The sequence below is a fragment of the Typopeltis vanoorti genome, chromosome 13, assembly GCF_054136105.1.
Source record: "Typopeltis vanoorti isolate ZY-2024b chromosome 13, IOZ_Tvanoo_1.0, whole genome shotgun sequence".
NCBI lineage: Eukaryota > Metazoa > Arthropoda > Arachnida > Uropygi > Thelyphonidae > Typopeltis > Typopeltis vanoorti.
In genome coordinates, this window is record NC_143561.1 from 6,051,769 (window position 1) to 6,078,145 (window position 26,377).

Sequence of the window (26,377 nt, forward strand, 5' to 3'; positions counted from 1 at the left end):
TTTGCAAATGTAATTTTTATGTTCTTCAAGGCAGAAATTAAGAGATCTATCAATCTGTTCAAATTAGGTAAGCTGCTTGCACAAGGAACATTATACACTTAGGATGTGCAAGGGGATGAAGCTGATCCTTAGGAAAACAGATAAAGGCTGGATGTGTGGTTGGAATTAGCAACCTTCATCCATTCTCCTAAAGATCAGCCTTATCCTCTTGCATACCCTGGAAGTTATAAAATTCCTTGTGTCTGCCACTTAGCCTATGGACAGACTGGCAGATCTGTTAACATCTGCCTTAATGAACATAAAAACTACATTTCAGTCATCTTTTTGGCAAGTCAGGACTGACAGACCATCCTCTGGATATTCCTACTCACAGTATTAAATGGAACAAGATGGCTGTGCTGTATAAAAGTTACTATATGTCTGAGAGACTAGAATATTTTTGCAATCAGCATCAGCTGTGAAACACTCCTGTAACCTCGGCAAGTATGAGTGCATTAATTTACCAAAGATTAAGACCACATTTATCTTAAATTCTCTGAATTAGCATTTATCTGGTCCTTAGAAGGCACCTTTGTAAGACAATACACATTGTCTTACAAAGACCTGTAGCTGAAAAGAAACTATGTTTGAAGCCAGAGTAATTTAATAATAAGGTGGCACACCTTTTGGCAACTCCTATAGGTAAGGATGACCTCTCCTATTGCTTCTGCCTTAGTATCTCCACTCTGGACCTGACTCCCACTGATGAGACCTCAATAAAGGTTGAAACCGGTATGGATAGTGGCCCTTCCCTTAATGCATAGCAGTATACATGTCCGCAAGGAGTGTGCTGTGCATTATGGGAGATACTGAGACAAGGAGTTGGGAGCTTGATCCACCTTTGCTGCGAGTTGCCCGGCTTACCTCGGTCCTGAAGATATTTTCAGGCGCAAACTTTGTTTGCTCAGACTTGGATAAAGGATTAAACTAAATTTATTATATTGAAAAGAAACTACTTTGTAGTTTCTTTTCAGCTACACAGTTCGAATTGTTTCTACAACAATTTAGTTGAGTGCTGTGTGCTTTGCTTTATCACAGTTGTAATTTGTACACTAAAGATGCTGGTTTGGAATTTAGTGAAATACTAATTATTTATTTCTGGTATTTATAGCCATGAAGCCTATTGTGAATAACCACCAACACCTAAGCTGTATATATACAGTACACAGTATATACAGTACTGTATATATACAGTACATACATACTGTATATATATATATATATACAGTATGTATGTTTAAGATTTTAAATTGCAATTAAAATATACAGTTAAAATGAATTGTTTTTTATTCATGACACTGATATTACTTATATTACTCTCTTAAAGACAGCCCAAGAGATTCTACCTCATACCTGCATGAAGTTGGCATCCAAAATTGTGAATAGTCGCAGGTACAGCCAACTGTTATCTGTGGTTGCACTCTTTGTTATTTTTACTTGCTCAATTTTTCCCTTGGTAGGTTTTCTAAAATAATTATTCTTGCATCTTTGTTATACTATTTAATTGAACCTGATTACTACAAAAAAATATTTTTGGATATATATTAGCAGTTATATACTGATTTACTACATTATTTCCAAATATGGACAAAACATACCACAATAGCTACTTAGTTATTGGGAGAATACACTGATAAGTAGAGATAAGGAAACTATCCCTCTTGATAAGGCTTTTATGTGACTATATCTAAATTATTGTGCTCATTTTTGGTATATATGGACTATATTGTATATATATGGATATATATTGTATATATGGACTGCTCCTGAGCAGTCCATATATACAATGTATGTACTCAGAGGTGTTTGAGTAATGGTGTTGCAGTAATCATCCTTTCCCATGGTCTTCAGACAGAATCTAAGGCTTTCTGTGGTGCCTATATAGCATCTTGGGTAGCCCTGCCATTTCACCTCTGAGTACATTCATTGTTTGTTGGATATTGACCATTCATGTGTGGCTCTGTTGTCGATGGGGAAAACTCTACTGAATCCTCTCCTTTTTGGTCTCTTCAAAAATGAGTCAACTATATTGACTCATTTTTGTCCAGAAGGGATTACTAGGATCTCTAAAATCTATAAGAAATTCTGTTCAGGAGATTCTTGTGGAAACATGTTGTGAACATTCAAAGCAACTCCTCTATGCAACATAAATCAGAAGAATACCAATCACAGTAACTCCTCACAAAAGTTAACTTTTCTTGATGTGTGATTACAGAGTGAGACCTCCTTGATGTTTCTAACAGCAAGACTTGTTCTGAATTAAAAGATCAAAGAGTGACAGCCATAAGAAAAATTTTCATATAAAGGTATGATATCCTGCTGCTGCTGACCAGGATTATCCTTACATTAAACACCCTGAAATCCTCAACATCAGTGAAAGCAGGTACTCAACTGTCCTGTCACACTCAATATCTCAAACCCTCACATTGCTTTAAGGGTCAAAAATATAGTTGTGCTCAGACTGCCTGGTATGGCAATAAAAAGCATGAAAATAAAGATTGCAAAAGCAAAACTCCCATAGATTACAAAAGCTAAACGCCCATGTGCCCTAACTGTGAGGGAGATCATCCAGCTTACTCCCAAGCAAGCCAAAGATGGAAGGATGAGAGCAATTCAGAAGATTAAAACAATGCAGAATATCAGGAGGTAAAGAGGAAGTATAATTCAACTTCTAGTAGAAACCCTCCTACTCTCAGCAAATAATAGAATAAAAAAAAACATTGAAGGGGATATTAATATGCATGATTGTCTCACCTTATGACAATTACATTGTTCCCAGATGGTGGTATGATTTACTCATCTCAATAGAGTAAATCAGAGAAGATAAAAGAATATGGCATCATTCCTGAAAACATACCAAAAATTATTCCGCTACATCATAGTTTGCTGGTTACAAAAATAATGGAGCATGCAGTGCAAAGAATAAAAGACATGCCTCCAGATCCACTAATATGGGATGGGGAATCTTGGTCTTGCTGAGATTAACATCTTCAATTTTGATGTTAGGTTTAATAGCACTTTCCTTCATAATGTGATGATGAATATAGATATAATATTCCTAGTCAGCAGCAGGATATCATACCTATATTCATATAGATGATGAATAACAGTATATCCTTGTCTCTAATTTGATTTAACATCAAAAAATCTTTCTGTACCTCCTTCAATTCTAACTCAAACTTACAGCTCAAATATAGATTAAGTATATTTGCTTGATATAATGCTTGATACACCCATTTACACCATATAATTGTAGCAGTTTGAACAGCTGTTCTCTTAACACCTTGTCATATTCCTTTTCCAGATTTACAAAACTTAAATACAGTTCCTTATTATATTCCCAAGGTTTCTTAACTATTTGTCTTAAAGTGAAAATGTGATCCTGACAACTTCTATTTGGCCTGAATCCAGCTTGTTCTTCACCAAGCTTCAATTCCACAAGTTTTCTTAGCCATTTTTTGCATAAATGTTAGCAGGAACACTCACTAGGGAAATTCCTCTGTAATTCTCCCATTCAGTTTTATTTCCCTTTTCATAGATAAGTACTATGAGAGCTGTACTCCAGTCATCCAGAATTTGTCCCTCTGATCAGGTCTTCTGAATTATGCAGTATAGCCTCTGTATAAGTTTTATATCTCCATATTTGAGCATTTCTGGTCAGATGTCATCTCCAGATGCCTTTCCAAAATTCAGTTTTTTGATGCTTTTTCTGCTTCAAATATTGATGTGCATTCCAGATTTCATTCCTGTCGAGTGTTTTCAACCACTATGCTGTTACGGCTTGTTTCATTTAACAGTCTTTCAAGGTATTTAATCCAGACTCCTAGAATATCTTTATCATCAGTTTTCATATAAACTTTATGATCTTTCATTCCTTTTACAGTACTCTTTCCTCCATTTCTAAGCTTTTTCAATACCCTCTAGAATATTTTGCCACCTTTCTAATATTTGCTTTCTAACATTTTTCTCTGTATTCTCTAAGAGTACAAGCTGACTTACTTGCCAGGAATGTCTTATATGCTTTGTCTTTTTCTTCATTGCCTCTTTAACTTCTTGAGTCCCCATGGAGTTCTGATTTTTCTGTTCTTGTAGACCACCTCCCTTACCTCTTTGGCATAAATCAATCAATTTTCTTCAGGGTTTGCCGCTGAACCTCGAAGGTTTGATTCTTGTTTACAATGTCTTTCATTTTTTATTGAGTAATATTTGTGTATTTTAGTCTGCAGTTTACATCTGGAAGCTGCTCAACTTTAATTCATTTTAAAACTTTCTTATACTCTTCTCTGCAATATGAAATTCAGTTTTATCCTGCTCAAAACTAAATGATGATCACTTCCAATTTCAAATCCTCTATATACTCTTGTGTACTGAACCATGTAGAAAAACATTATCATCAACAATAACATTGTCAGACTGTTTTTTATTTCTTGTATCATCTTCCCATGTGAATTTCTGCACATTTTTATGCTGATACATGATATTAATGATTCCTGTCCTGAACAGAAATCCATCAGGTACTTACTATTATTATTAGCTTTACTCTTTTCTCCAAATTTTCCCAAAATATTTATGCAAGTCTGGTAATTATTTTCTACTTTGCTGTTTAGATCTCCAAAAAGGACCAACTGTTCATTTTTTTTTGTGTCAGCTGCCTTCTTTACTGCCGAAGTTCCTTTGCTTTTTTCTTAGTAGAGCTTTCTGTGGTATCATAGGCAGAAATAAGTTTCATTATCTAGTTCCTCATCTTGATATTTGTCCACGTCACTCTATTTGATATTGCCTATCATTCAAGAAGATTATCCTTGTATTTAGTGTTGAATACTATAGCTACTCCCTTTTTCCGTGATTGTAATTGCCTGAATATAACATTTTGTATTTGTTGTTGCTCAGAAAGATCTAACCTGTCAGTCACACCAATTATGTCGATCTGGTACTTATCCAGTTCTTCTGCCAATTTTATTTCTTTTTCATTGATGCTTCTTGTGTTGATAGTACCAATCTTGAACTCTGCTGATGTGGTGGGATGTGTTCTCGGATTTCTTTCAGTTGCTGACTTTTTGCTGTTCATCCTGGTTTCCTGATAAAAACAATAGAAACCTTGTTTAACTTTGGCGATGCCCCAGCCAGTATGAAATTCCATGATGTTTTAAAATAACTAAGTTATCAAAAATCTTGTCCTGCTAAGCACACTGTTACTAAACTTACAACAGCAATCTCTTTTTCTCTACCTTCTAGTCATGTTTTTATTTTTTTTTAATTTATTTTTTTAACATATCAGCATCTGAGGCTCAGATAGTTCTAAAATGTTATATACTTGAATAAAGATTACTTGCTTGTAAAAAGCAGCACAATAATGGCTGCACTCATTAATATAATGAGAGCAGTCTAAATGTGATGAATGATTAACATTGTAAATAATTCCACATGCAGGCACATCATATCATTTCCTCAGCAGAAAACATGGAAGATGAGTATTGTCTATGCAGAACTGAGCATTAACTTCCTCTCTATGAACCCTGCACAGAATTGGACATCCACAGTTTGATTACAGGTTTTGTTTTATTTGGTATTGTTTGCTGTTGTCTTTATATTCCATGATGCTCATCATTGGGGATATTAGCTTTTTTCTTATCTGCTTGTAATCAGTGTAGGTGAACAGAAAGATGGTTTCTTAAAGGACAAGCTAACTTATATACATTATCTGTAGCCTCATTTCTCTTAATTACAACATCACTTGGAATTCAACAATACACAGCCATTCAGATGAAGACTCCTTATTTTTGTTATTTTTAATATTGTTATTATTATTATTTCACCACATATTATTTATTACCCACAAGCTTTCTAGTTAACTTATGAAACTTTCATAGTTTCTACATTCAGCATTTGAAATAATGCTGGATCTAATATCCACTTCACTTATGTAATTATTATTATTATTGTACATGCACCTCCATGGAGTTCAAAGACTCATCACGAGAGACTATCCACACAATCTATCATATTCCTCCTCGAGTAAATGCAGTATGTAACAAACTTAGCCTTGGAAAACAGTGGTATTGGACTTAACTTACAGTTGGTGGCAAAAAAAATCAATAATCTCATTTTCCAATGACATTGACCTAATAGTAGAGAATGAACATCAATTACAAGAATTAATAGAGTTTCTAATGTGCTTAGTGATTATGATCAAATCAAAAACGATGTCTTAAAACAATAAGCCTATGAAAGTTTCATTTAATTATGAAAAATTGGAAGAAGTAGGATTCACCTACTTGGGAAGCATACAACATAGAGATAGCCAGTCTAAATGTGATTTTAAAACATGCATTGCTAAAGCAACTGTTGCCCTTCAGAGTTTACAACCAGTTTGGATGGAAAATAAAATACAGCTAACTAGACCACTTTACCTTATCAATACCCTTGTTAACATCGTCTTACTATATTGATCTGACAGTTGGAAATTGCTAAAGGAAGATGAAAAAAAGACTATTGGCCTTAAGGATGAAGCACTACAGAAAACTTTTGAAGATATCATACATTGTACATGCAAAAAATGATGAGGTTAGAAGGAAAATCTACTCCATTGCCAAACACAAGAAAATATCACTAAAATATGTCAAAACCACCTCCGGTAGCTGGACCACATGACTAGATCAGGTAGTTTACCTAAAATAGCACTAGAGGCTTGATTTCTGGTTAAGGATAGATAATATTAGAAAATGGACCATTCTCCACCTTATTAAGGAGATCCTAAGACAGAAACACCAGAGAGACTATGTCAGGACTGTCACCTTTATAATGTCCCAACAGCTACATGGACTATGGTGAAGAAGAAGACCAGAGATCTCTATTCTACATCTGACATTTTAAAACAAAATGGCCAGTATACACCTTGTTTCTGGCTTGCCATGTATTACAGGTTTTATGTTCCTTTTGTTTTTTATTTTTGGCTCTTAAATTCTTAGTTTGCTTAATTCATTTTTTCATTATTGGTTTATTCATATTTTTCGGCTATCTGATAATACTATTGGTTGTTCATCATTAACACTTCCTAATTATATACTATCCCAGCCTGATCAAGTCCTGGCCCAAGTATATTATCCTTACCGTCAAAAAATGCACACAGGTATGTAGAATTAATAATCCTTATTTAACATAATCCCATTTATTTAGCATCTCTGTAACCTACACATACTGGCTACTGAATTAGAAACTAATGAAGGCTGTTCCTGATCCATATCTCACCGAATTATGCGCAGAATGAAGAGATTCAGTTTTGGCAGTGACATGCCTATATGGAAACCACTGATTTCTGCAAAGAACCAGAAAGTTCATCTACAGTGGTGTTGGGAACACCTTGAATGGACTCTGGAAGACAGGAAAAAAGTCATGGTCCAATGAGTAAGGATACATACCTTGTTCTGTACCAATGGTGGGCACAGAATTTGGTAGGAGTCCCATGAAGCAATGAACTAGCTTGCCTCGTAAACACACCTGAAGGTTCTGGAAGTGGTATCATGGTGTGAAGCATGCTCTGTTGATAAAGAATGGGTCCCTTGATATTGCTGGAAAGTTGGGTGTCCTCCAAGGAATATCTGAATTGTTGCGAATCATGTCCATCCTGCAGTGTTGACTTTTTATCCAGCAGGTGATGGTTGCTTCATGGATGACAATGCTAATATCCATCATGCAGGAATTGTTCAGGAGTGGATGAGCAAGCATGTCAGCGACTTCCACCATCTTCCCAAACTATCACATAGCCCTGATCTCAATTCCATTGAGAATGTATGGGACATGTTAGAAAAACCTAGATCTAGGAACAAAGTCCTCTTCTGTCAAACATGAGCCAATTACAGGACTCTGGTGAATGCCTGGTATGTTGTAGATATAGATGCAATCCAACACCTTGTGGAATCTATGCTAAACTGCATATCTGCTGTAATTCAGGCTAAAGGAGGTCGTCCAACATGGTATTAAATAAAATTTTCTAAGGCTGGTATATGTAATTAGATTAAAAAAAAAAAAAAAGACAATCCATTACCAAAAAAAGCTTTGTTTTTTTTGTTGTTGTTGTTTGTTTAATATCAAATTATAGGAGCATCATGATTTTAAAAATTTAAAGTATTAACACTCTAATACTTTACATTCATTATAGATCATCTTAATTTTGTTATTTTTATGGCATGTGACACACTAGCTTTTATGGCATTTCAGTCTCTCCTGTCAATGTCTGTGCTAAAGAAACAAGGGCCTGTGCAGTTATTTAGTCCCAGAATATAAGACCAAGTAGCATTTATCAAAATTGGGGGTGTAAGCAGTATTGTAATGTGGATAAACTAATGTCAGTGATGTGGAAGGACCTAGTTGGTGGAGAACTTCAGACTACAGGTAATTTTGACATGCTACATGCTTCTTGGATAGCAAAGTAATCATTTTGGCAAATTTTTTACCAATGGGATTTATTGTTGATACTCAGTCATATCATAATTACTCTTTTGGATGGAATGAATAGACAATCTTCATTTCACAGTTGACAACAATGTTATTTGGTTGTAAAAACATGATGTGAAATTGCATTGAAGATGCAGAGTCTTCAGAAGGGTATTTTCTCTGAGGGTGAAAAGGTGTCATACAAGGATTTCCCTCCCACACACTGGAGACTGTGGTTTTTCCCCCAGAAAGACAGAACACGTACCTCTTAGAGGCATAATATATTGGCTTCATAGCCCTAGTTGCTTCAATCATAATTCAAAACAATTTTCCCCAACAATCCAGAATAAACTGACATTCAGATTTGCTGCCCTTTGGATGCTTCATTTCAGGACAGTATACAGCTGTAATATTCACTCAGGTTTAACAACGTCTTGAGTGCTGGGAATTTCCAAGCTTTTATCACTCTTATAATAGTGCCAACTTTTGATAAATGTCACTTGGTGTGACACTTTGGGACCACAAATTTTGCACAGCACTCCATTGTTGTTCTGGTAGGACATGACAGAAGAGATGCTGTGCTTGGAATTCAGTAACAGTCAGTGTAGGATTGCCACCTGCCAGTCATGTATTATTAAAGTTCATTTCTAAGAACAGTAATATCTAATTTATCAAAAAGTTATATATATGGTTAATTAATTTTCCCTATAGGCAGTACTGGATGTGGCAGAAGCAACAGAATGCTGGCAGTTGAGATATAACCACTCTTCTGTTTCAAACATAAGCCAGTTTCCTCAGTGTAAAGACATCATGCTACGTGGCTTCCCTTATGTATGTAAGAAGCTCAACTTAAAAGTTACTCTTTACTAATTTATTGTACTCTGAAAACTACTTTTGTTAGTAGTTATATCAAAAGTTGAAAAATGCAGTTTTTTTTTTCTCCACATGTAGTTGGGGAAAAAAATCCATAACCTATGAGCTTTTGATTTCATAATTTATTTAATAGTATTCTATGTGTACCTTATTTGCTTCCAATCCCTCAAAACTTTCTCTCCCTTTAGGAATCAAATCTGTTTCATCAGAATGGAATACTCTGATAAATCATTAAACAAGTCCAGTATATCATCTGTATCAGTCACCAGACTACCCTTTTCATCAATGTAGGTCATTCTTTTCCACAGTCATTTGTACTTCTACTGACCACACAAGGAAAAAAACTCCTTGGGATTCTCACCATCTATGTACAAAGGTGAGATGCAGATCATGTCCAGAATTCCAGAAATTGAGTTCCTTTATTACAATAATTCTCTGTTCAGTCTCTATTATTTTCCTGATTTCCCTGATACTTGTATACAGAAGAAGCGGTGCATTGCTTGTATTCCTAGTAGCCTCGTAACCATTATTGCTTTCCTTGGTCTTTTCTTGGTTCTATGATGTATCATACAAATTCATAAGAAAATGGCATGCTGACTATCACAGAAAAAACTGCTATTTTCTGTAATGGTCCACATGGATTTGTAATGAGAGTTAATTTTTTTAGCAATCTGTTTATGTATTACAACATGGTGACATATTCTTTCAACAAGGGATATGCATATACAGTGATATACTTAGATTTTTTGAAGGCCTTTGATAGATTGATATATAGCAAGCTGGCAGCTAAATTAGAATGAATAGGGTTGGATAATAGATTAGTGAACTTGATATGTGATTGGCTGTCAGATTGTTAACAAGTTGTGTATGAAGGAGTACTATCCCAAAAGAGGAATCACTGATAGTGTGCCACAAGGAGTCTGTTTTTGGATCATTATTGTTAAACTTCTATGTTAATGACATAGAAAAAGTGGATATTAAAGATCCAACATTATTTCAAATCCAAATGTTTATATAAACTATGAAACCTTCGTAAAATTGACCAAACACCTTACAAGAATACAATCCTTGGCATCAGAGTTGCCATAGCTTGCACTACTTAAAAGAACATGCCCACTGTCCAAACAGCCATATCACTTTTTAATTAGCACAGTTGATAAAGGTTTCACTGGCCTGACAGCTGTTTCAAAATGGTTGGCTCTCTTCAGAGAGGCAATTCAGTTTGTTCAAAAGAACATCTCAGGTCTACGAGGTCTCTTAAGTCGAGACCTCAGTTACAAAGAATCAGTCATAGGTTCATTCCAACCTCTTGATATCTGAATTGCCATGGTCTGCATGCTGCTCCTGAAAACCTGAAAGAAGATGGAACTGAGTGAGTGGTCCTATGCCCCCCCCCTCCATCCAAGGCTAACTCTGGGTTTCATAGGACTTTTCCCTAAGGACATTACATTACTCATTGGATTACTTGCTGGTTCTAAAGTTACTAAAGATAAACAAATGGAAGTGTCAGACAAATTTGAATTCTGTCATTTCTTAGCTTGTATTAGTATTGGTGGCATGCACCAATACTTTATGAACTGAGAGCTCCCCAAAATGAACTGTTAGGCAGAAATTTCAAGATACAGTTTGTAGAAAGCTCCAGTTATCATTGAGTATGACTTGCTTGCTGGTCATCCCATTTCTGGATTCTCCATAAATGGTACTTGAATTCTGTAATTAGAAAGGTGATGATTTTGATTTTGCTACTGATTGGTGGAGAAACTATAAATATGACTTCCTCTACTGTCAACATGGGAACACACTGGACCATACTAATACGAAACCAAATACATCTTATTAGAGGGCAGTAATAGAAGAAGTGATTAACTCTTTCAAGCTCTCCACATATAGAACAAGTTAGGCTGTCGGTCTGAAATTCACGGTATTTTATCCACTTCACTGAAAAGTTTCTATGAGCTACCCTCCAGGACAGGTCTTGCTTGTAGCAGCAACAGTTATAGAGACTATTTGCAAAAATTCCTATATCCATATTCAAGTTCATGCTAGATGGTTATGAAATTAGAAGATTTTTGAGTACAGCTGTTTTGATTTTAGATATCATTGATTTATTCCTTTGTCTGATGTTTGTCTAATGAGGTGACATGTAGTCGGATAGTATTTGGGGATAATTTCTACACGGGTTCCTTTGTGGTTACTTATACCAAAGTGAGATAGAGAATATACTAGGACGTACTTGACTAAGATGAGTGGAGATAAGAATTTTGTTAATCATTCTAATGGTGTTAGTAAAGAAGCAAAATCTCACTGGGAAGTCAGATCTGCCTTGTGAGTGAGGGAGAAGATGTTGAAGCTTCAACTCTTGCATGTGATGATTCTGAAAGAACTGAAGCAAGAGTTTGTATAGATAAACTTTGCACAGCTTTGATGATAGTGGCTCTTGTTGAAAAGGAGAGAAGACCAATCTTTAAAGGTACCTGAGGCATGACTATAAATAACATACACGATAACCACAGTAATTAACTTTAATGAAATGAAAGTACAAATATTTCATACTGAAAATAACAGTACATCATCAGTGCATAGAACCAAGCAAATCAAAGAAATGAGAATACATGGTACACACAACAATCGGTTTACCAATTAAAAACTGAATTAACTTTAATGAAATGTTTTTAATTGGTAAACCAATTGTTGTGTGTACCTTGTATTCCTGTTTCTTTGATTTGCTTGTTTCTATGCACTAGAGATGTACTGTTATTTTCAGTATAAAAATATCGGTACTTTCATTTCATTAAAGTTAATTATGGTTATTAAGTAATTTGTTGTTTAGAGAAGACCAATGTCCCATTCATGTAACGTGTATTTACTCTTGCTTTTCAAATTTTCTGCTGTCAGTGTTGGAGCTTTCAGGAATGGCACTCCTAGGATATTTAATTGGATCTTTCCTTGGGATTAAGCCGAGTAGTAAGTTGGCAGTTATCCACCATCTGATGATTAATAACTTGGCTTTATTGGGGTCAGCCTCAAGTCTGCTACTTTCTCCAAACTGTAATGGTATTCCTTTTATAGTGGTGGCATTTGAAGAGAACCAACCAGTTTGAAACAGTTGTCAGGCCAGTGAAAAAACCTTTATCGAATGCACTCATTAAAAGGTGAATATACAGACTCTTGGCTAGCATCGTATCGTATATTGTTTAAGGAAATTAGCAACGTAGACTTCATAATAACTAAAAATATTTAATTATTACTTCCTGTATTTTGCCAAAGTTAAATCAGCATCAAGGATTAATACACTGGTATTAAACACTTGCTCACAGGCATACCTCAGTAACAAAGATGGAACAGGAGAGATTCAGGAAGACCTAAAGTCCTATAATTATGGCCCTTATTGGCTTTGGTGGGTGTTCTTGGCTGTTGGGCTGATTGTCTGCCGATGAGGGTTTCTCATATTAGGGGCAATTTGATACAATCATAATTGTTTCAGTTAGGATAGTCGGTAAGAGCTGTGTCAGGTTTGAGGAAAAGCCTCTCGAACTTAAATTTGCTTCAGTTGAGTAAGGTGGCTTTTTTCCGCTGGATATCCAGGGCATGGTTTGCTAATCTTGAGTGGCCATAGTGGTGGAAACAGATATAATCCTGGTGCTCATGTTCTTTTAAGTAGTGCTAGCTAAGGCAACTCCTATGCCCAAGATTGTATTTTTGTAAGCTCTCTGGTCCATTTAAAAAAAAAAAACTTTTATAGATTCTACAAATGTTCTGCTTTGAAATAATGTTGGATCTTTAAAACCCACTTTTTCTACTTAATTTACATTGCCAATATAATGCCATACGGCTCTATCTTTAGTATGTTAATGATATTGGGACAAATGTAACTGGAGATATGCAGCTGTTTGCAGATGATGGGAAGAACTATAAGCAATCGAGTTGATGTTGTGGTCTTTCAGGAGAATATGAATAGACTGTGAGTGAACAAATGAGTGGAGCTGCCACTTCAGTGTTGCAAAATGTAACATCTTGAAATTTGCTAGGCAAAGATGGGATGCAGAGTATACAATTAATGGGAAAATTTTGAAGGATGTGGAGGAGATGATAGTTTGGGGAGTGGTAGTGAACTGAAACTTGGACTAACCTTCTGCACAGATTTTGTCATATGGTTTCTAAGGAGATGAGGATATCTCAGAGCTCAAAGAAATTTCAACAAGTTGATGTTGAGTATTTTGAATCTGGGATATGAAGAGAATGCAATTTTCGGTCTTCTGAATAGAAGGAGAGAGAATGTAATTGATGTATAAGTTGATGAAGGGATTGTTACTAGATTAATGTGGAAGAGATTTTTTTTGTTGTTGAGTAGACAGTGGTAAAACAACAGGCCATTCCTGGAAGTTTTATAAGGAAGGTTTGAACAAGAGAGTGAGGAGTGGGTTCTTTTTATGGAGAGTGATTGGTAAGTGTGGAAATTGTGAATGGGTTAAGGCACAATTTAATGAACTTTTTTGTGTGTGAGAGTGGTGATTTTTCTTTCTCTCTCTCTCTCTCTCTCTCCCTCCCTCCCTCCCCCTTTGATGGTTCCTTTGACTCTATGAAGGACTTATGTTAATAATAATTTGTTTTAGTAACTAAATTAATGAGTCTAGAAAGTTGCAGTGAGTTTCTTTAAGAGGATAACATCATGTCCATAGAATAAAGAACTAAGCTAATATCTCTGATTTTGGCACAAGGTTTATTGTTCCTTTCTTTAATGATGAGATTTGGATAGAATTTGCAAATTCACAATTTGCACCTGACTTCACTTTCAATTGTCACCTCATACATCCTTCATTTCTTATCACTGACTTATAACTTATGTATAATCACTTTTAATAAGGAACCATTTATACTAAGTAATTTAGGTTTTTTTAACAAGTTTTTTTATATGGCACGTTTTTATATATACATTTTCGTGATCCACAAAATATAAATTAGATCCTTACTATATTCCTCTGATTTCACAACTGTTTCTCTTATAGTAAAAGTGTGGTCATGACAACTTGTAATAATTTTTTTCCCTGAATCCATCCAAGTTTTTCTTTGACAATTTTTCTTAAACTGTTCTCAAATATTGATTGTGTGAAAGAGCACTACTTTAATCATCTGAGATTCAGCTCTCTGAATTATGCAGCATTGTTGCTCTAAGATTTTGTACTTCCTTATACAGTCATAATATAATTGTATTCATTCTGGATGTTTCACTGCCATATATTCACTCATTCATATCATCAGAATGCTAGCACTTGAGAAGTGCTTCTTCTAAGGCAACAAGTAATTTTCTAGGACAAGATATAAGGTTGGGGGAGGGGACAGATGATGTGGATGCTGCATGGAGCATTTAAGCTAGAAATGAAGAATGATGTTTGAATACTGCTAGTGCCATTGTACATGAAATGTCTCCCAGATGTGTTATTCTGGTTACTTTTATTTTGTCAAAAGATATCACACACAAGCTACCTTGTCCATGATTGCATATTCTCTGATGAACTCTAAGCACACAATTTCATTACAAGAAAAACCTCCATCGCTTATATGAAATGGAAAAGGAACATTGGACGAGTGTTTTAAAATGCATGATTGAAATTATAAAAATTCCTTGGTAGCCAAAATTTAGCTTTTCGTGGATAATCTGATAAATTATATGAAAGGAATAACGGCAATTTTTTAAAATTAGTCTAACTGTTTGCGAAGTTTGATCCCATTATGGAAAATCATGTTGAAAGGGCCCTACAACGAAACAATAGAGTGCACTATTTGAGTAAAGACAGTCAAAATGAAATATTGGAAACTTTAAGTAACACAATCAGGGATACAATTTTATTATCAATTCGAAAATCTAAATATTATTCCATAATTTTAGACTGCACACCTGATACAAGTAAAACAAAACAAATGACCATTATTATTCGCTTTGTTTCCTGTGACAATGGAATTGTCAAGATCAGGGAAAACTTTTTGGTTTTGCAGATATATCAGATTCCACAGGACATGGTTTATGTGCAACAATAATGGAACAACTGGAAAAATGGAACATTCCCTTTGAAGACATGTGAGGTCAAGTGTATGACAATGGGGCAAATATGAAAGGGAAAAAATATGGGCTTCAAAATTGGCTTTTGAACAAAAATCCTAGAGCTTTTTACGTGCCATGTGCTGCTCATACTCTAAATTTAATCATTAACAATGCAGCCAAAGTGAATGCAGATACAATTAGTTTCTTTGCAATTATTCAAGAAATATACAATTTCTTTTCATTCTCTCACAAACGTTGGGCAATCCTTTTAAAGTTCGTAAAAAATTTGACATTGAAACAGCCATCAGAAACGTGATGGGAAAGTAAAATTAATGCAATCCACCCTCTACGATATCAGTTAGGAGAAATTTACGATGCATTTTTTGAAATTTTAAATAATGAAAATTTTAATAAAGAAATCCAGCATGAAGCACAAACATTATGTGCTCAAATAAAGGACTACAAATTTATTTGCTCTCTTATAACTTGGCATGATTTACTTAACAGAATAAACCCTGTGAGTAAAATGCTTCAAGACAAAAATATGAACATTACACTTGCTTTACAATCTATCGAAAATTTAAAAATATTCTTACAAGAATATCCATCAGATACAAATTTTAAAGGAGTTCTAAAAACAGCAAAAGAACTGAGTTAAGAGGTGGATAGAGAACAAGAATTTAAAACTGGTACGAAAGTTCGACGACGAAAGAAGACACAACAATTTGACTAAGAGCATCATGACGAAACGCCACAATCGCCAGAAGATAAATTTAGAGTGAATGTGTTTTATACACTTGTAGACGTTGCAATGTGTTCGTTAATAGAACGTTTTGAACAACTAAAAACATATTATAATAATTTCAATTTCTTGTATAGATTACTACAAATTAATGAAGATTTATGAAAAAATTGTGACGATTTAGAGATTCTCTTGAAGGATGGTGACAGTAAAGACTTAAATGCAATAGAACAATACAACGAGTTATGTGCTTTCTGGGATATTTTTCGTAAGGATAATTTAAATATTCAAAACCCTTTCGATATTCTTAATTTTATTGTGTCCAATAATTTATCTTTCCCTAACTTTTCAATTGCTTTAAGAATACTATTAACCTTACCTGTTACTGTAGCGAGCAGTGAATGTTCCTTTTCCAAGTTGAAATTCATTAAAACCTATTGAAGAACAAGTATGTCACAAAAAAGGCTTGTTAGTTTGGCATTAATAGCTATTGAAATTGATATATGTGCGGAATTAGACGTTAAGACCATTATTTCTAATTCTGTGAATATGAAATCAAGAACCCTAGAATTTTAATTAAAAAAATTTCAAGTATATTTATGTAATTTAATTTATTTTCTGTCATTCTGTAAAGATTGTATTTTTTGAATACTTATATTAAATGTTCTAATTATTTCTGAATGCTTTTTTTATTTTCTCATCTATCTTGAATTTCTTTTATTTTCCTAAAAGATAGTTCCATTTATAAAAATTATTAAGAAATTTTTACAAGTTACTAAGAATTTAGTAACTTGTAAAATGCAAGAATTTTTTAAACTTTAGTTCAAATAAATTTTAACTTTAATTAAAATTTATTTTAATTTTGTTAGTGATTCAGGTCGGTGAGAAGGCAATCATCCCTGTATCATTATATTCAACGATTAAAGTGAAGTGGCTTTATCAAAATTAGCTTTAACTTTTGAGAATTTTTTGAATATTCGGATTTTTAATGATTATCCTGCCTAGTCAACACCTCCGGTTCGTTACATTTAGCAAACCAACGTGTGGCTGTTCTTTCAAAATTTATTTAAGAAATTTAAAATAAATTATATTTTTATTGTCGTAAAAGAACCACACACACCCAGATCGTTACAGGGGCGCTTGGATAGAAATTGCATGCGAGCGACAAAGATCCTAACGCCGGCACTGGTTATACAGGTTGTAGATGGGTCCTCCACATTCTTGGAATGGTTAGGCCATCATTTTTGTTGAGATTTGAGTTATTATTATTATTCAACTACGAATCATCTCCATCAACGCCATCTACGCCCACCACCACAACTACTATTTTTTGTCTGTAAATTGCATTTGTTCTGAAGAGCCGATTTGTCTGTATTTGTCGGGATGAAAAACCTAAGTTTATGGGAGAAAAAAACCCTGCTACCCCCGTATGAGATCGGCTAACTCACCTTCGATTGAAATCATCCAGATAAAGATTCCTCCTGTCACGACAAGAATTGAACTTAGGCCTATTCCAATTGAAGGGCGCAATGTACCGTCATTCTTCTAATTGCGCTACGAAGGCAACTTATGTTTGAGCATTTCACATGACTCTTTAAATTTTCTCTCAAACCAGATTTTGGTACAGTGTACCAAGTCCTTACACCGCACCAAAACCTGGTGTGAGAGAAAATCTAAAGAGTCATGTGAAATGCTCAAACATAACCCAAATCTCAACAAAAATGATGGCCTAACCATTCCAAGAATGTGGAGGACCCATCTACAACCTGTATAACAACTTAAATTAGCCGTAGAAAAATCCCACTACAAGGAGACAACCTGATGAAGTGTTTGTAACATTCAACAGCAACTGAAGGAAATGATATTATAACAATCAGAATTGTACAAATTCAGAAGAATATTAATACATGAGGACTTTAGCAGTTTATTGTAGTTGTATTTTTTTATTTTTATTTATTTTTTTATTTTTTATTTATTATTATTTTTTTTTTAAATTTATTTATTTTATTTTATTTTATTTTTTTATCACTAGAGGTCAGGCTAGGGAAAAGGATTAATTAACTATGTAGATTTAGTTTACCGGTATACAGGGCTAGAGCATGTAGCTTGGTTTCTTATGCACTTGTATCCTTCTGATGATGACCTCGATACAGGGGTCGAAACGTCAAGTTTTATTTTATTAGTAATTAATAAAATAATCTGTTCAACATGTGTGTTTTTGTGTCCCTAAATTTATAAATATGAGTGCTGATCCCCGTGTAACCTTAAAAGAAAGAAACATTCTTCTCTATGCTCAGTGCATCAATTCTGAATGATTTTGAATCATTATTTTGATTTTGAATGAGTTTGAATTCTGTTACCAGAACTTAGTTCTGGTGACACCTAACCAAATTTAGGGGGGAAAAATCATTCAGAATTGATGCACTGAGCATAGAGAAGAATGTTTCTTTCTTTTAAGGTTACACGGGGATCAGCACTCATATTTATAAATTTAGGGACACAAAAACACACGTTGAACAGATTATTTTATTAATTACTAATAAAATAAAACTTGACGTTTCGACCCTTGTATCGAGGTCATCATCAGAAGGATACAAGTGTATAAGATACAAGCGAATGATTTTTTCCCCCTAAATTTGGTTAGATGTTACCAGAACTTAGTTCTGGTAACACCTAGAGGGTATTTTAATCTTTGTTAAAAAATTGACATTTTTACCATCCTTAAACACTCTGAACATGTTGCACAGTCAACTGTAGCCTGATGAAATCATCCACAGTGGTTGGCATCTCGATGATGTGCACAAATATGCCAGTGCCTAGTTGCACAGCGGTCAGTTTAAGAACCATTTGATTGCAATCAATACATTATTATTCATATCTTATTTTATTTGTTTAATATGGCCATTTACTTTTTTCCCATCATTTACTGACACTGGTGATTATACAGCATTATAGATCATTTGATATTATCTTTAGTTGCTATAGTTTCATATAAGGGGTGTTTTTCCTCTGAATTTTCATTACTCATAATTTTTAAGGCTGAAGAATTTAAATATAAAATACAAATTATTGAATAATTTCTTCATATATATTTTTATTAAAAAATTGTGTTACCATACAGTGTTATGTATTTCAGTTCATAACCTTCTGCATGATGCTTGTGATGTTATCCTGTGCTGCCTTCCTTGTTCTAACAACAGTCCAGAAGCTTCTCACACTACTTCTTTTTACAGTTCTATTCTGTTCATTAGTTCTCCTTACTCATGTTCATCTTTTTGATGCATTTGATCTACTTAACAGGTAAGTATTCAAAATTATTGCATTCATATAACTACTTTGATATTGTGTTTCTCTTCATTATTAAATCAGATTTTGTTTCATGGTAAAAACATATATTATTATTTTAAATACAATAGTTTTATGACAGGTGCATATTTAGGTATCAATATTTTTCATGTTGAACATTACTTAACCTTATTGCATATTAAATATTACTTAACAAGTTGAAACCTACAAAAAAAAAAGAGGGGGAAATATGATGTAGAACAAAAGTTGCTGAGGATTTGTGCAAGATTGATACAGAAGAGATTATTCACAGAATGTGGAAATTGAATATGAGCAGGGTGAGCACTTATCTCTAAGCAAAAAAAAACTAATAGGAGAGTTGAGGAATGTGTGAAATATGAAAACAGTAAATGCGTTTAAGGCACAGTGTGATGAACATTTTGTTAGTATTGACCTCCTGCAATGAGAGTTATAACATCCTGTAAGTCGGATGATAATGATGGTAACAATTAATAAGATAAAAAAACTATCAACTAAAGCAGGGGTTTCCAGACTCTTTTTTTATTGCAGTCAGTATATTACTTATATCTTATTTTATTTGTTAACATGGCCATTTACTTTTTTTGCATCATTTACTGACACTGGTGATTATATGATCATATAATCACTTTATACTGCTGTTAGGAGACACTTACCAGTGACAGCATGTAATGGTGGAGGGACTTGCTTAAAAGAGTTAGATCTGGTGATAGCTTCAGAGATTCATTATAAGATTTAATGGAATAAATACAGCACATATAAATAATTAAACAAAACATTTACTCAGTCCTATATTTCATCTCGGTCATTGAGACTTCGTCAGAGAAACAATATTAAAATTGTAAAAAACACACAATTGTGTGTCAATCAAAACAATAACTGAAAAAGATTAGACTGAAAGCCTTCCTAAAGTCCTAATGGCACCCAGAGAGGGCACCCCTGACTAGCCTTAATTGTGTTGGGTGGGAGGCCTAAGAATTAAAGTTTCCCAAATAAATACAAATTTGAAAGACGTTTTTTTTTTTAAAAAAAAAAAGAATCAGCAGCATATTTAAAAACCAACCTAATCTTAATATGATTGTATTGAACTTCCTAAGATTAGGTTGGTTTTTTTAAAAAAGTCAAATTTCAAATTTGTGTTTGTTGTAGTGAAGCATAATAGTTTTCTTCCATTTGATTCTGCAAGGAATCCAAGGCAAGGTCAGCTAGACCTGACTGACCATATTTATGGTGGCAGATATATTTTTTATGTTCTTTTAGGAAGATGTTAACAGATCTCCCAGTTGGACCATAATATAATAAGTTGCAGGAACGGGGAACTTTGTATACGCCTAAACACCTGAAACAGAGAGAGAGGAGGTAGATGATCCTTGGGAGCGTGGACGAGGGCAGCTAGCTTTTGTAGAATTCTGGCTATTTTTCTGAGGTGCCTCGGATATAAGGAACAGTGATAGCTTTACTATAGTTAGAATGCTGAGAGGGAGATGGGAAGAACAATGAATTTGTTGATCTTTTTTGGCATTGTAACCATTGAACAAGAAAGTCTGGTGAATGAAGGAGAGTTCAGCCTGGGTAGAACAGAGACTGGGAGCTCTATTAACAAGGGTTTTTATAACACCATATGGTTGAGAGGGAGATCTCCCAGTTGGACCATAATATAATAAGTTGCAGGAACGGGGAACTTTGTATACGCCTAAACACCTGAAACAGAGAGAGAGGAGGTAGATGATCCTTGGGAGCATGGACGAGGGCAGCTAGCTTTTGTAGAATTCTGGCTATTTTTCTGAGGTGCCTCGGATATAAGGAACAGTGATAGCTTTACTATAGTTAGAATGCTGAGAGGGAGATGGGAAGAACAATGAATTTGTTGATCTTTTTTGGCATTGTAACCATTGAACAAGAAAGTCTGGTGAATGAAGGAGAGTTCAGCCTGGGTAGAACAGAGACTGGGAGCTCTATTAACAAGGGTTTTTATAACACCATATGGTTGAGAGGGAGAGGGATGATGCAATTTGAATATTGTTTCCTTGACAATGTCTCAGTAACTGAGATGAAATATAGAATTGATTAAACGTGTTGTGTAATTATTCATGTGCTGCATTTATTCCATTAAATCTAATAATGAGTTCAAACCAGCATAAGTCTAAATAGCTTCAGAAATTGCCAGGCATGGAATTTTCAGCCAGTTTGGAACATTGCCACGACATATAAATCTGAAGGTGAAAGATATTAGTAGTAGGAGATTGCCAAGGGATGTTTGAAGAGAGCAATATCAGACTGTATACAGCAGGTTCAGGAGGATGAAGGATAAATTAAGTAGTAATTGATAGATGAATTGCATCATCAAGCAGATGTCGAAGTTTTTTCCCACTTGGTTAGACTATAATAAATTTAGTTTAATCCTTTATCCAAGTGTAAGCAAACAAAGTTTGCACCTGAAATATCTTCAGGAGTGAGGCAACTCGTGGTAAAGGTGGACCACGCTCTCATCACTCCTTGTCTTAGTATCTCCCATAATGCAAAGCACATCTCCTTGCGGACATGTATAATGCTATGCATTAAGGGAAGGACCACTATCCAGACCAGTTTCGACCTTTATTGAGGTCTCGTCAGTGGGAGCCAGACCCAGAGGTGGTGATACCAAGGTGGAAGCAATGGAGAAGTCATATTTACTTGTAGTTGCCAAAAGGTGTCTCGCCTTATTATTAAATTACTCTGGATTTAGAGAAAGATGTTGGAAGTTTTTTTCCACTTAGTTAGACCATAATAAATTTAGTTTAATCCTTTATCTAAGTGTAAGCAAACAAAGTTTGTGCCTGAAGTATCTTCAGAACTGAGGCAACTCGTGGTAAAGGTGGACCACGCTCTCATCACTCCTTGTCTTAGTATCTCCCATAATATTCTGAAGATACTTCATTAGTTTCTTCAGAAGTATCTTCAGTCCTGAAGATACTTCAGGCACAAACTTTGTCTGCTTACACTTGGATAAAGGATTAAACTAAATTTATTATAGTCTAACCAAGTGAAAAAAACTTCCAACATTTTTCTCTAAATCCAGAGTAATTTAATAATAAGGTGAGACACCTTTTGGCAATTCGTTTAGGTAAATATGACTTCTCCATTGCTTCCACCTTGGTATTGCCACCTCTGGGTCTGGCTCCCACTGATGAGACCTCAGTAAAGATTGAAACCAGTCTGGGTAGTGGCCCTTCCCTTAATGCATAGCATTATGCATTAAGGGAAGGGCCACTACTTCCCTCCATGCAAAGAAACCACTCCTCACCCTGTTGCTCACAGTTTCCTTTCGTAACTTCTAGGGATGGCCCCTTGTCATCACTCCTTCTTGCTGTTCAACCAAGTGAAAGAACTCCTCAGTGTCAACCCTGTAAACACCTCTCAACAGTTTAAAAGTCTCAATCATATCACCCCTCCTTCTATCCAGCAAATTCTGCAGTCCATACTCCCTCAGTCGATCCTCATAACTAACATTGTACAGTCCCAATACCATCTTTGTTATCCACCTTTGTACCCTTTCCACATTTAATTTATCCCCGTCAAATCCTGGGGACCAAATCTGAGAACAATAGTCTAAGTGTGGTCTGATCAGAGTCTTATACAACAGAATGATAACTCTTTTATTTCTGCAGGTCAGTGTCCTTCTCATTATTGCAGCAATCCTCTGTATTACCTTCACCACCTTTGCAATATATCCCCTAAATTTCAGGTTTCTATCAATCATCAATCCCTGGTATCTTTTGTAAGTGAAGGCCTTGGGTAGGCCTTCACTGCTTAGGATTGCCCTCTTGTTATTCCTGGTGACCATAAAACCACCGTGAGCTAAGAGGATGGAATAGTGTGAAAAACGTCTCATAATAAGAATACAGAAGTTTATCTCACCCTGATGAATATTGCATAAAGTGAGTGGTCTGAACCACCTTGCCAAAAATTTGGTATCTCCTATAATGCTGCTTTCTAAATATCAAAATCATCAGACTGAACAATAGAATTTCAATAATACAATGTTATAAAACATTTGTGTTTCATATTGATGATTTTACAAACCAGTGTTTTTTTGTTGGTTTGTTTTTGCTAACTGTTGGTTGAGGAAAGTATCGTAAAAAAAAAAAAAAAAAGAATTCATTTTGTTGTGAGTAATGGAATGCTGAACACATTATGTAGTCTGTTACAAATATGCACTTCAAGAGGTAACTCTAAGATGCATGTTCTACTCTTTCCAATCTGTAACAGTATCACAGATTGGATCTCCAGTTTTAAAGTACCTCCATTTGATGGCATTTACTGGGAGGTTAGCATCCAGTGCCAGAATGATGTAACAAAGTTAAGCTTAGAATGTTGTAATATTTAGAAACAATCTCAGATTCAATCTTAGGCCATTGTAATAATTTCTTCTAAATAGTGGGAAGCCTCATCAGTGTAAGAGACTGTGGAGATGCTGAAAGCTAAATCAATGCAGAAGCCATATATTTTATATACCATCAGCAAAATAGTATACCATACTATTAAAATACTATTATTAAAGTACTCTGGATCAGAGACAGAGAGTTGGAGAAAGCATTTCCATTTTGTAAAAAAGTACATTATACTAGGCAGGAAATTATATTCTTGTTTATACAAGCAAACATAAACAAACAAACAAAAGTTTGTATGTGTGAAGTATCTCAGTAAGGATTAAAACAAGAACAGAATTTCCTTTCTACTATAATATACTTTCTACCATGCACAAAACTTTCTACAACTATATCTGATGTGAAATATTTTAATAATATTATTATAATAATGTAATCTTCTTCTTGGCTTCAGGTATTAGGCAATTGTTTGCCTGTTTTCAAGGGTTTAGAAAATCTTCTGCCCATCTCCTGCTGGGTCTTGCTCTTGGTCGGTGTTCCTTTGGTTTATATTTCCAGGCAATATTTGGCCATCTGTACTCATTCATACTTTCTACATGATTTTTTCCAGTTCTTTCTATAGTTCGCAATGTCTTCTGTTATGTTAATTATGGATAATTGTTTTCTTATTTTGTCTATTCTTTTATAGCTTGTGAGTGGTCTTTAGGAACTTCATTTCTGCAGCTTCCACTTGTCTTTTATGTCATTCTCCCTAAGTCCACGTTTCACTGCCATATTTCAGAATTGGTTTGGCTGTTATTTTATATAGTTTTATTTGGGTTGTTCTAAACATCTGTTTATTGAAGTGTCTGTTCAATGAGTACTAGGAATTTTTGCTTTTTATGTGCAATGGCGATTTCTCCATTTTGGGCTTATGTAATTTCCTAGATATTTAAATTTGTTCACTTGTTCTATTACTTTGTTATGGATGACTAATTTGTATCTTTTAATTTCTTTACCTTGAAATGCTATTGATTTCATTTTATTTATTGAGATTTTTATGTCATACTGTTCTATTGTTTTGCTCAATACTTGTAGATTTTTCTGTAATTGGTCTTCATTTTCAGCAAAAATAACTTGATCATCAGCCTACAGTAGGCTGACTATTCTTTATTTCCTATTTTAATTCCTATGATTTTGTTTTTCCTTCACTCTCTTGAAATATATATATATTGAAGAGTATCGGTGATAATCCACTTCCTTGAATGAGACCTCTATTGGTTTTAATTTTTTCGGTTGTTTCATTATTGATTTTAATTTTCACTTGTGGATAATTGCACATTAATATATCTTTCTTCCATTATATTTGTTATTACTTTGGTGGTTTGAGTTGGAACTGTCAATTCATACAGTATATTGATTAATTTTGTTCTGTTGTTTTGATCGTATGTTTTCTTATAGTCCAGGAAGGCCATATATGTTGGCATGTTAAATTCTATTCTATTTTCTATAATTTGTTTGAGTGTAAATGTGGGATCTGTGCAGGATCTTCTTTTCCTAAAGTTGCATTGTTCTTCTCCAATAATTTCCTCAGCCCATTGTGTTAACTTACTTTTAATTATATCTAGATATATTTTATAGCATGTATTTAATAACTATATTCCTCTGTAGTTTCTGCAATCCTTTCTGTTTCCTTTTTTGAATATGTTTATGACTATTCTGTCTTCCATTCTTGTGGGATGTTTCCTTCTTCCCATATTCTGTTTAGGAATTTAATTAATCAAATGGTTTAGAGCTGTATTTGTATAGTTCTGAATATTCCATCTTCTCCTGTAGCTTTTTTATTTTTTAGTTTTTCCTATTTTCTTTAGATCATTTAACTGTATTGGTTGTTCATTTGTTTCTTGATTTCTTGTTTTATTTCAATTTGATATTATTGTTTAGAAGCTGGGTGTAGTGATTGGTCCATTCTTTTGTGGGGGGGGACTTCTAATTGTAGATTATCCTTTGTTTCTTGAGTCATTTTTTAATGATTTTATAGCTTTTTAGTTGAGGTCCAATTATGTCATGCTCTAATCTTGATACAAATTTTTCTCAGTCTTGTCTTCTGATTTTCCTGGTTTCTCTTCTTGTTATTTCTCTGATTCTTTTATATTCCATTTCTTTTTTAAATAACGAAACCTGTGGTGCGTTCATAATTAAAAGAAACACACGTATAAACCACAGTGAAAATTATTTAATTGTAAATATTTCATCCTAGTATCTTAGGACATCATCAGTACAGTATTTAAACAAAAATTAGGAATAACATACAGTTAGGGCGCATGATTACAATAAAATCTCATGAAAACGTGCATGACGTGCCTAAAGTAGTAAAAAAAAAAAAAAAAAAAAAAAAAAAAAAAAAAAAAAAACTTTAATTATTTAACACAGTTTTGTATGATAATTTCCCATACTTTAGGAATAGTAAGAACGTCGTTGCGGTTTAGGTTTGGTCTGTGTAGTAGGGCTTCAGAACTTTCTTTGTATAAACGTTCATGTTTAAATATAGATCTATGTAAAAGTTTTGCCTTTTCCCAA

General features: G+C 34.3%; 1 protein-coding gene across 1 annotated transcript in view; it reads left to right on the plus strand.

The window, feature by feature from the left end:
* LOC150099904 (adenylate cyclase type 5-like) overlaps window positions 1-26,377 on the plus strand; it is a 221,665-nt gene that overhangs the window by 143,782 nt on the left and 51,506 nt on the right. Inside the window, exons 12-13 of the mRNA XM_090403170.1 lie at window positions 9,184-9,303; window positions 19,264-19,427. Coding sequence (XP_090259296.1) covers window positions 9,184-9,303; window positions 19,264-19,427 — 284 coding nt within the window. The remainder of the gene's footprint in view (window positions 1-9,183; window positions 9,304-19,263; window positions 19,428-26,377) is intronic.